Source organism: Cynocephalus volans, chromosome 14 (assembly GCF_027409185.1).
Source record: "Cynocephalus volans isolate mCynVol1 chromosome 14, mCynVol1.pri, whole genome shotgun sequence".
In the NCBI taxonomy this organism is placed as follows: domain Eukaryota; kingdom Metazoa; phylum Chordata; class Mammalia; order Dermoptera; family Cynocephalidae; genus Cynocephalus; species Cynocephalus volans.
The window spans coordinates 11921101-11933202 of record NC_084473.1 but is presented as its reverse complement, the minus strand read 5'-3'; the positions used below and the strand labels follow the sequence as shown (position 1 = coordinate 11933202).

General features: G+C 44.9%; 1 protein-coding gene across 4 annotated transcripts in view; it reads right to left on the bottom strand.

Annotated features, from left to right (window-relative positions):
- LPIN1 (lipin 1) overlaps positions 1 to 12102 on the bottom strand; it is a 95208-nt gene that overhangs the window by 47594 nt on the left and 35512 nt on the right. For all 4 annotated transcript variants that reach the window (XM_063077887.1, XM_063077888.1, XM_063077889.1 and 1 more), the window contains exons 2-3: positions 3447 to 3647; positions 2109 to 2204 (exon numbers count right to left, since the gene is read on the bottom strand). In XM_063077887.1, coding sequence (XP_062933957.1) covers positions 2109 to 2204; positions 3447 to 3638 — 288 coding nt within the window. In that variant the 5' untranslated portion in view covers positions 3639 to 3647. The remainder of the gene's footprint in view (positions 1 to 2108; positions 2205 to 3446; positions 3648 to 12102) is intronic.

Sequence of the window (12102 nt, the reverse complement as noted above, 5' to 3'; positions counted from 1 at the left end):
GCCGCGGGTTCGGATCCTACATAGGAATGGCCGGTGCACTCACTGGCTGAGTGCCGGTCACGAAAAGACAAAAATAAAGAGCAGGCACATGCCAAAGGCCATCCAGTGATAATTTAAGAGCCCGAGCACTCCTCAGGGAGGTCCACTGCAGGGCAGCTTGACGGAACGTCATAGCACAGTGATCCGGAGACCTGGCTGCCCAATGCGATAGAAGATCAGAAAGTCAACCATTCATTAAATGCCATTTTGTACTCAAACCTGCATTTATATAATTATAACAAAGTGAGTAATTTATATAATTGTCAGTGATTTCAACTTTGTCTAGAATATCCAGAGCAAAGAAGAAAATAGGCTTTGAGTCATCACATTATGCTGGGAACTGGGCTCAATCTTGCATTTCAGTGAGGGAGTAGGTGTGCGAGGGGGGATTGTTAGGGGGGTGGTGTGTGTGTGTATGAGATAGAATGTGTATGTATGTATTTTTTAATATGCATTGAATTAGATGATAATAGTAATCTAAAAAACAAAAACAAAAAAGCAGCTGATAGCCCTGCCTACCGCAGGGCATATCCAGGCTTGTGACTATCAAGGAATTAGATATTGACCCTCTTCTTAAGAACGAAAGGAAAAAACACACAACCTGTCAATTTAATAGTTGTTTGACAATCATTCAGCAGTTTTCAAAAAATCTATAGCAATCATTGTATTAATGAATAATTCATTTATTATGAGAAACATGGTAACAAGAAAATATAATATGTGTGTGTCTGTGTGTGTACATATATAAGAGAGGGGATCAAGAGAAATACACCACTGATAGTTCAAATACATTTAGAGAGCATCAGCTATGATAAAAATATAAAGTCCACATCTGAGGGACATAGCCTTAGGCTAGAAGAGAGTGAGAGGCCGGCTCACCAAGCTGCTCAGCTGGACCAATGAAGCAGCAGCACAGACATGGGGTCAAGGGCAGAGGAGGTTCTCGGCCATCTGCAGAACTAGAAAGGAAAGGGCTAGGAAAGTACATTGAGACAGAAGCAGAGGGAGTGGCATCATGTGGCAAGCTGGTGACAAGGACACAGTCTCCCCAACTTCCAGCAGCCTCCCAGGAAAATAAGAGGCATCTGTGTGGGACTCGAGCCGCTGCCCCAGGCACCCCATCAGGCCAGCCAAGCAGGACCCCTGGGTGGTATTCCAGCCCAAAATGCTTCAACAGCTCTCAAAATTTGTCTAAACCAGCACAAACAGAAGTCAAAAACACAATTGTCCATTTGAGGTAGAGTTTCTGTCAAAGCACCATTAGGAACCAATGAATAATTCTCAGCCTTCCCACTTCATAAGGATAAAGAGCAGACGGGCAGGGATCCTGATGGCCACGGACTAACTACAGACAGTGAAGGTACAGAATGGAACGCTGGGATCCTCCTCCCCACACCTGGCCAGGCCAAGTGGAGGCAGTGCCTGTGACTGTTCTGTCCTGCACTTGCAACTATGGACATTCGTTCTAGAGCTTGGAGCTACATAGAGCTAATCATGCTATCTTCCCACACAGGAACTAATTCAAGTGCATTTCACTGAAGAATTGCTATATCAGATCCCTTCAAAGTGGCTTTCTAAGTGAATGGAAGAATAAAAACCATGGTTTGTCTTGGAAGAGAACACAGTGGTAAATCTTCATGACCTTTGATTAGGCAAAAGATTGATTCTTAGATACAACACCAAAAGCATCAGCAACAAAAGAAAAAATGGAATAAATCAAAAGTTAAAACAATGAAAAATAAAAGTGATTTGGTCACTCACTAAATGAAAATCAGAACATTCGGCCACTTGAGATTTGACACGCCAGCATAACCCGCATGCTCTGCACAACAGTTCGGGCCAGTATGTGACATCGAGCAAACGGAAGCAGGACAAGGCTGCTGGGCCTGTGTGGACCCAGCACACGTGCCCCGTGTGGCTCACCGGGACAGGTGAACAGCTGCTCTTCTCTGCTGCTGTCATCCACACAGCCCGGCACCAGGATTACTTCTCCACACAAACTTCTGCCTCGTCTCCAAATAAGCATCGCTCAAAACTAGGAGGTAACCTTGACCACCAGCCTTCCTTACCTGATCATTATCAGCTTCTTGAACAAAAAATGCTTCTCCGTTATCTCCCAGCTTCATGTGCAAATCCACAGATTCCCCATTGATTGCGATGTCAACCTGAAGGAAAGACATGGTTGAGAAAACGAGCTCCCTTCACCACAGCAGGAAACCTCACAGGGTGGCCATAGCTCTACAGACACACTTTAATCACATACAGCCCCAAAGTAGCTCACAACTCAGTCAGTCCAATCCAGCACAAGTGCCACCTGAGCACTGGACGGGTTCTGGGCTCAGAAGAGCAGGCCCCCAACCATGAAGGATGGAGGTCAGAACAGGATGGAACCCAAGACCACCAGCTCCTCGCCACCAGCTGAGGGGCTGAGGCCAAACAAAGGGGGGTAACTGGCCCAGGGTCACCCAGCTGGTTAGTGGCAGAGTTCACTCAACAACCAATGTCCCCCGGCCCCAGTCTTTAAAATTACACCCTGGAACTGTGGTCTGCTGTTGGCTGCAATCCTTGAAACACTCTCAACAAAGAGCTTCCTCCTGAACTTCACTCAAAGAACCAGTCATAACACATCATTGCAAATTCCACATTTAGTAGGGGCAAGAAACGTATAATCTATTTTTAAGGGTTCCTTTCTTTCAATTGGTGTGGCAGACAGGTTTTTCCAAAAACGGCCACATCAACACTTCTGGTCCTACATGCTCCTCCAGAGCCTTAACACTCCCATTCAGAGACGAAGCCTAGTTCCCCTCCCCTTAAGCCCAGGCGGCTTGTGATTATCCCAACCAGCAGAGTACCACAGAAGTGACACCGTGTGGCTTACAAGGCAGGTCACAGAAAGAACACAGCATCCCCTGGCTCTTGAGTGTCCCTTTCTCTTGAGATGCCCTCCCTCATAGCCAGCTGCATGTTTTGAGGTGCCCAGACCACATGAAGAGGTGTTGATGTGTAGGTATGGCCCACAGCCTCAGCAAAGAGCCAGAATTGACCATTAGTCATGAGGGGAGTGGGTCATCAGATGATGCCAGCCCCCCACCTTTGAGTCTTCCAGCTGTGGCCCAGACAGTGGAGAGCAGAGACAGACCACCTCTGCCTTGCTCCATCTGAATGCCCAACCCACCAAACCCAGCAGCATGACAAATAGCTGGTGCATGCCCGGCATTTCAGTCATCTACTCAGCCATAGTGACCAGAACGATTTGCATTAGTAATTGTCCATTCAGTGAACAGCCATTTCCAACAGAGAGCTAAAAACCTGGGTCTCGAGCTCAAGACAGGTGACACTCCTGAAACACCATGATTTTCTCTAAGGAGAGAGCCAGCGCGCCAGGTCACAGGGTCCCACACTCTTACCACTTTCTCTCGGGAGCGCAGGACCCCCATCTTCCCGAAGCGCACGTGGAAAGGGGAGCACTGGAGATTCCCGTTGGGCTGGCGAACAACTATGATGTCTATGCATCCTGACAGGGTGGCGGGGTTCAGCCCCTTGTAGAGCTCCTTGACGGTCACAAAGACCTGGCCGGCTAACTGCCCCACGTAATTCATGGTCTGTGCCTACAGAAAAACAAACAGAATACATGCACAATTAATTCAAGAAGGCCATTCAGAGCCAATCAAAAGGAACTCCACACCATTTCCAAATCGTAGATTACACGGCCGACTCTCACAGAGAGATCATTCTGTTCCACTGGAATGTGCCTCACAACAGCCACCCCCATGGCCCATCTCCCCCCACCCCACCCAGCAAGCCCACCAGTCTCCACCCTCGAGTAGTCCAGCACAGATGGCCTTGACCCCATGAAGCCTATTCTCAGTTATCACCGGGCTCTGTCTTCTTTGAAGTCCCATGAAACTTGTTTATATTGTCCTCATGGTTATTGCCAGCTGTGCCTTGTTCTGCCACGATGTACACCAAATCTTAAGACTCTTAAGAGACTGTATTTCAAACAGCTTAGTATCACCTACTGTGCCAAATACAGTAGGTGCTTAATAATACTAGTTGAGGGGGAAAAATGACTATTTTTACTTGAGGGGAAACGAATGATTTTTATTTATAACAACAATTCCACCAGCTCCCTGCCTGCCTGTCTGGCTGCTCTACCCACTCCAAGGGTACGTGCCTTGTGGTGCTCGCCTGCCCAGCTGCTCAAGTGCCATCCACTCTGCAAACATTCAGGGCATCTACTCTATAGGTCCTGGCGCTGGGACAGATAAAAAAGACACATTCCCTGACCCCTGAAAGGTCTCCTAAACTCGTGAAGGAGAGAAAAGTAATACACAGATAACTAAAATATATGTCAGTATTGCTGTGTTTGTTTTAAGTAAATGTTACGGGAGTTATGACCAAGAGAAGAGAAGAGCACATCAGAGGAGCTGGACTCAAGGTGGGCTTGGAGGAGGACCAGAGCGCTGGTGGGTAAGACGGAGGTGGGCAGGGTGCTGCAGGAGAAAGAGGGGTGAGCACAGGCACGGACACTTGAAAACACCAGGCACCGAAGAGCGAGCTGTGCCCAGAACTGAGAACATGCAGGAGGGAAGGATGGAGGGCTGGAAACCACGCAAGGAGATTCAGACTCTGATATGCAGCAATGTGAAGCCATCTGATTCTGACAAAAGGATCCACGATTTAGAAAAAGTGTCACAGCAAAAATGCAGAGAAGACTGGCAAGTAAGGAAACTGAAGGCAGAAAAGCTATTGGTGGCTACTGTTGACAATGCAGACATGAAATAATGCTCCCTGAAAAAAGATGGTGACAGCAGGAATGGAGGGAAAGGGACAACCCAAGACATATTCTGGGTTCAGAGTGACAGGAGTCTGGGCCGTCACTGTGCTTTGCCTTCTTTTCATAGCCTTGGATCCCTGACTACCACCCTGGTGCTGATCCGCACCTGCCCACTGCCCGCTCTGGCACAGCTGCAGATCTCTCTCCAATCCCTTCATCTTGCCCTGTCACAGTGTCCCAATGTGCTAACCAGTGGCCTTGACTCAGACACCTCAGACTGGCCCACAGCATTTAGGGATGTGGTACCTCTCAGTGGTCTTTGCCCTCCCTGGGTCCTCTTCTTTTCCAGCTCTAACTGACTTTCTTTTCCTCTCCTGTTTAGAGACTTAATGCTTTGCTGGACTCGAGGCCACATGGTTTCAAACACCACCTGAACATGAAGAATTTGCACGACGTAACTTCTAATCAATCCCAAGACCTCACCCTTTCTCCTAGTGACACCCAAGTGTGACATCTGAGACCACACTGACCCCACCCCCAACCCAGGTCACAGTGATTTCAGGAACTGCCATAGTGCGCATGCACCTGTTGCTGACTAACCTGCTGTGTACACAGGTTGATTCTGTGAACTTTCTTGCTCTGCTGTTGTTCTAATAAGGTTTTCCTATTATTCAGTGAAGCTGTGATATTATAATATAATAAGAAATAAATATTTCAGTCCTTGTCCCCAGGTCTTGGCCAGCACTCTTAAAACCCTTGTAATTTCCTAAGTGATAAGAGCAATAGTAGTATCTTTTGTTATATTTGGTTTCTGTCCATAGTTGCTGAAACAGCTCCTTGAAAGCTCAGAAGCAATAACGGTAAAAGGAGCATATTTTGTTATTCATAATAAGCCTCTTTCAACCATACCTGAGTTTAGGCTAATGAGGTGGCTCTTGAAGAATGGGGGCTGGTTGCCAGGGAAACCAACCAAGTGATTACAGAGTTGGTACTTTCAGCCCATCCCATCCCACCACCCCGGCTTCCAGAAAAGAGAAGATGGAGATTGAGTTTAATCACCAATGGCTAATGATGTCATCAATCTTGCCTATGTAATAAAGCCCCCATAAAAACCCTACAGGAAGGCCCTTGGAGAGCTTCTGGGTCGGTGAATACATTCTGGTACTGGGAGGGTGGTGCACCCAGGCAGGGCATGGAAGCTCCGCACCCCTCATTACTCTGTCCTATGCATCTCTTCCATTTGGCTGTTCCTGAATTGTATCCTTTTCAGTAAATCATTTCCCTGAGTTCTGTGAACCATTCTAGCAAATGATCATACCCAAGCAGGGGGTTGTGGGACCCCTGATTTATAGCCTGTTAGTCAGTGTATGAAGTAGGGGACAGTCTTGTGGGACTGAGCCCTTAACCTGTGGGATCTGACCATAACTCCAGGTAGAGAGTGTCAGAACTAAATTGAATTGTAGGGGACCCAGTTGGTGTCCACAGAGAATTGGCGAATTGCTTGTTGTGGAAGAGACTGACACATTTGGTGTCAGAAGTGCTGTGTGAAACACCAAATGTGAGAGGAAGAGTTTTTTTGTTTTTTTGGCTTTTTTCTTTTATTCCCTTTCAGGCCAAGGATCAAGCTTTGTCCTTTCAAGTTATAAAAGGCCCACCTCAAGCCCTACGCAGTGGGCAGAAGTGAGTTTGGTCCACCCGCTCATAGTTGAGGAGTCAGGCTCCAGCAGGCTGCTGGGTCAGGAGCCTGCATGCAGGGGTGGCAGAACCGCTGACTCCCTTTCACTTTAGGACAGCCAGAGACCTCAAAGGAATGAATGATACCTACAAAGATAAGAGTCCAGAAACCCTAAATGGCTTGTTTTACAATCTTAAATGAAGCTCTCTGGACCGATAAGCTTCCTCTCTCAACTGATGAGAAACAGGTGGGCACTTCAGTGAAGATGGAGCTGTGCAGACCCCCGTTCCCTTCCAAATGAGCAAATGCCAGAGCCACCCAGCTCCCACATTCACCTGTCTTGCTAGTACAAGTCACATCTACGCAAACATAACATGCATTGTCTAAGTCTGCCTAGTGGTGCGGATTTAACCAACAAGGGGGTAGCGGTTCCTGAAAAGATGTACAATATTTAAAAAAATGATTCTTTGTAACCTTAATACTTCTTGCAGCGAATCACTGTAGAAAAGAAATCATCACCCTCCATTTCACACTTAGGTTTTCACATACTGTGCTTAGTGAGAGAGGCAAACCTCTAACTCTACAGCTATGACAAGCTGTATCAAAGCATTTTTGTACAATTTCTTTCATACGCATTATCGCATGTTCACGTGACTCTCACAATATCCCTGGACAGATGATGCCTTTCAGATGAGATAAATGGAGAATAAGCCAAAGCACAATGAAGTAGACACCCGACATCACAGGGCCAGTCTTTAGATTCTGAAGCAACCTCTATTTTGGCTTTGTCAAGCCCCCGCTCAGGTCCCCCCACGGTTTCTCCTAATTTCATCCCCTCACGTACAAGGCTTGCTTATCATCGAACCACAAAACCACTTCCCCAGCAGGAAGGCCCCAAACCCAGGCCAGTTCAGCTAAAAGCTGCTGTCGATATTTTTTTCTTCATGAGCAAGAGAAAGCTCCTACCTGGATGGTATTAGCACATCTCCGCATCCTTGTTTCCCATCTGTAAAGTGAGCACACCATCCTGGGTGACCTGCAAGGTCCAATTCCAGCTCCAACCATTCCAAGACAAAGGCTGCCCTCCCTTAATTCTTAGCAACTGAAAAGGTGTGTTCAATAATTTAAACTAATTGTTGCTCTGCTCTCTTGTCCTCAAGAACAAAGCACCCCTCTCCCTTTTCAGTGAGCAAATTCGAGGTCATCTCGAAAAATCTTGAATTCTGATGCTGGGAGGCTCCTGAGTGAGTCATGGTTTTAACAACCTCATTTTAAAGAAATAAGCCCCAAAATGGGAAGTGACTTAGGAAAAGCTCCCCCCATGGCCAAGACAGAGCCAAACTCAGATTTCCAGTGTGCTCTTCCAACTGTGGGTGGCACTGGCTTGGTCTGGTGTGTTTTCCTACCACAAATAATCAGAAGGTGCTTTGATATCTTCAGCTGTATCTTTGGCTTTGATTAGTGATGCTTTGATATCTTTAGTTAGCCCCTCTATTGAATAACTTCTTTGCAAATCTGAAAATACCTCTACGTGAAAGCAGGAAATCCAGTCAATAATTCTTACCAAATGATAGGGTCGTGAATCCCACTTGGCAATATGCTCCTAGGAACTGTCCTCAACATCTATACCCTGGTGCTGCCTTACAACGGAGTACTGAAATTTTTTAAAAGAAAGAATATTATCACCTCACACCTATTAGAATGGCTACTATAAAAAAATAAAAGAAAAGAAAGAAAATAAGAGTTGGAGAAGATGTGGAGAAACTGGAACCCTTGCCCACTATTGGTGAGAATGTAAAATGGTACAGCCGCTATGGAAAACAGCATGGCAGTTCCTCAAAAGAGTAAAAATAGAATTACCATATGATCCAACAATTGCACTTCTGGGTACATATCCAAAAGAATTGAAAGCTGGGTCTCAAAAAGATATTTGCACACCCATGCTCATAGCAGCATTATACACAATAGTGAAAAGGAGGAATCAACCCAAGAGTCCACAGACAGAAGAATGAATGAACAAAATGGGGTCTATCCATACAATGGAATATTATTCATTCTTAAAAAGGAAATTCTGACACATGCTACAACATGGATGAACCTTGAGGACATCATGCCAAGTAAAATAGCCAGTCACAAAAGGATGAATAATGTATGACTCCACTTAGATGAGCTACCTACAGTAGACAAGCTCATAGAGACAGAAAGTAGAACAGTGATGACCAGGGGATGGGAGAAGGGGAAATGGCGAGTTACTGTTTACTGGGCTGGCACTCCAGTCTGCAAGACGAAAAGCTCTGGAGACGGATGCTAGTGACAGCTACACAACAACGTGCATGGACTTAATGCCTGAACCGTACACTTAAAAATGGTTAACATGATAAATTTCATGTTATGTGTATTTTACTACAATTAAATTTTTAAAAAATTTTTTTAAAAAAAGCAGGAAGGGCAAATACTGTATTAACCAGAATTCATTTCAGGAAGGTGAATATTATTTAGTTAAAAAATTTCTTTGAAAGACAGCTTGGGATGGAGGGGACAATCCCCCCCCCCCAGGAGGCTCAGTCAACTCAGGCACCTGCTTGTCCGAGGAGTGCAGGCAAGTTGGGGCAACCAGGGCCCTTCTTTCTCTGCCCTCTTCCAGGCTATCTTCTAAATAAATCCTGGGCGAATATTTTAAAAACACAAGAATAAGCCAGCTGGGCATAAATTCCCAAATTTTACTTCCTTCAGTTAGGGAAGAAGCTAATTTGATTTACCTGAAAATAGGAAGCCACACAAAACCAACCCAAGATCAAATCATCTCCCTGTACCTGCCAGTTAATCTCATTACTGTCACTGTCTTCAGTTTCCCGGTGTTTGCTAAGACCCGTGATCAGGCAGTGAAGGGGACAGTTGTTTTGAAGAAGAAAGTATCTTAATTACCTCAAGAACAACAAAACGTAAGGAAAGCCTACACAGAACAAAACAGAATGCTTAAATTTCCAGTTGAACAGCTTTAAGACACCTGCCATTCATTTATCCCGTACCAAATTACTTTTAAATCTATTGACTTTAATCTCAAAATTTGGCAAGAAATAAATGCTTCACCTGACACGGTTTTGTTTACCACTGGAAATAGGATTTCGACACCTACATTCAACAGTTTTTGAAGGAGAACTCTTCACAAAAACCCTTTGGCCAAATTGGGATTCTCTAAACTACGCTGTGGATTTTCACAGAAACACTAAGGTTAAGAAACATGTAAATACTTTTTTTTTAATGTGGCATCTTCTAGGTTAAGCTTCTGGAATAATACTAATTTTCTGCGGTTATTACATCCTACTGGAACACCATCTTTCCAGATATTCTTCCCTAGGTTAGAAACTACTATAGTGCATGCATTAGACCAAATAGGTAATACACAGAGGAACATAAAAATGAAACAGTATATCCCCTTGGGATTCTATTTACAGGATTAATAATAAACAGCATGTTCAACTTGAACAGCATCAATTATTAAAAATAAATATGGGAATTTAAATTATTTTAGGCCAAGCCCCTTAATGATCAATTCAGGAATCAGTTTTGGCATATAAAAGTGATTTTAATTCCCTTTCTAGTTTTCTCAACTAGAACGTTATCTAAGGTACACTGTCTAGGAAAGAATAGTTTCTCCATTCTTATCATAAGGCCTCAGGAAACGGTGGCAGTCCTACATGACCATGTCTTTTTTGACTACTTCCCATGTCTTCTTTGACAACATTCTACAACATTTACCAGGAATCTAACCTTATGTATTTGTCTATGAAGCTAGGTACTTCTTGAATAATTTAATTGAATTAAAATACAGTGATGGACTTCCAAGAGGAAAAGTGCATTATTGGTTTAGAACACGTTCCCATTGGTACCATGGAAATGGAGGATGTGGGATAAAGCTGCCCCATCCTGCTCTCCTAACACTGAAACAAATGTATGCCCAGAGGAGGGATTAGCGCTCCAGAGCAGTGTATTTACTTCTGGTAACCGTTCTGGCAAAACCAGGATGGGAGTAGTGGCAGGCAGGAGGAGACAGATTTGTCCTGCAGAGGGGGGTGTCCACTTACCCCGGAGGACACAGATGGTCTAGGGCTGTCATGCACCACACAGTGCGGGAGATGCCCTGGTATTTTAACGAGGGATGAGTTGTCAAGTCCTTGCATGAACAGAAATGAGGAAATGTATTTTATGCAAATGAAAAAGGAACCACTGAATACAGATGAGCTACACTCAAGTTTTAGCAGAGGCAAACCTTTGATTCATTTTTGAAAAAACATCCAGAACAAAATAGAATTTTGGGCTCTCTGAGAAAATGAATCCTACTGCCTGTTCGACATTAAATTTTTGTCTGTTGGTACAACCCCCTGAGACTGATCCTTGTTTTCCTGAGGCTCTCGGAGGAGCCACAGGTGCAGGCCTAAATGAAGTGCTTCTTACCTGGCTGCAGAATAGCAGAGCACCCAGGAAAATTACTGGAGGGGAGAATAATATGATTGTCACGAGGAAGACTCAAATGGGCTTGGAAAACCAAGGGTCAGATTCCCAAGGCCCATAATGTTTATGCTCAAAACACTTAAAACAATACTACTAAATCCCAGGGCACTTTGCAGTCCCAGGGCACATCCTGTGAGCAACTTGGACCCAAATCTAAACAACCCTGTGAAGCACTCAGGGCTACCATTAATTACCCCACTTCTGATGAGGAACCAGAGGCAGCAGAGTTGCACGGTGTCCAGGGCAACACAACAGGTGAGTGGCACAGAGAGTAAGGGAGCCTAGCATACACGCCCATCTCCCATCTCCCCTGCAAAGCGCTGCCTGCTCCATCCCAGGTGGACCAAACTGGCATAAATGGGCAAGGCCCAGGTAAAGAAAAAACAGCTGTGTGGCTTTAGCAAAGCAGCTATCGACCATCTAGTTCTGATGTCAAGTAACATTGACCACGTGTTCACAGGGTATTCAATGCTGGAAAGATCATCACAGATTGTAACTAAAGTCTGAATTATAGAGAGGCAGTTTCAGACCCAAGGCAGGAAGCACAATCTATGTTTGTAAGGAGAACTGGCTCACTAGACCACAGAGAGTGAGCTCCCCATCAATGGGAGCACTCAGAGTCTAAATACCACTTGGCAAAGAAGTTGCAGAAGGAATTCAAGAATTTGATGGTTCTCTAACTTTGCAACATCAAGATATCAAGTCTTCATCCCAAGCAAGAAACCAGACTCTTTTGGGGGGGTGGGGAGGTCCCATCACAAAATTCCAGAAAGGCAGATACCAAGATGCACCCACCACCTTCTCATAGGAGAAAAAGTACTAAAATTTAAACATCAGAAGAAATTAATAAGCAAACAGGAATTGTTCTCTCCCAGGAGCATAAAGTTCACGAGACAAGGCATCCAAACAAAATTCACCGCAAACTGAGTTTAAATAACAGGCTCATAAGGCATTTCTTGCCAACCAACAGGCCATGGCACATAAGGGCAAGAGTTTGAAAAACAGAAATGGCACAAATTTGGGGTCAGAAGGCCTGGATGTAATTGTCTTCCTCCAGCATTTACCAGTTGTGTATGTGGGAGAAAGGTATTAACATAAC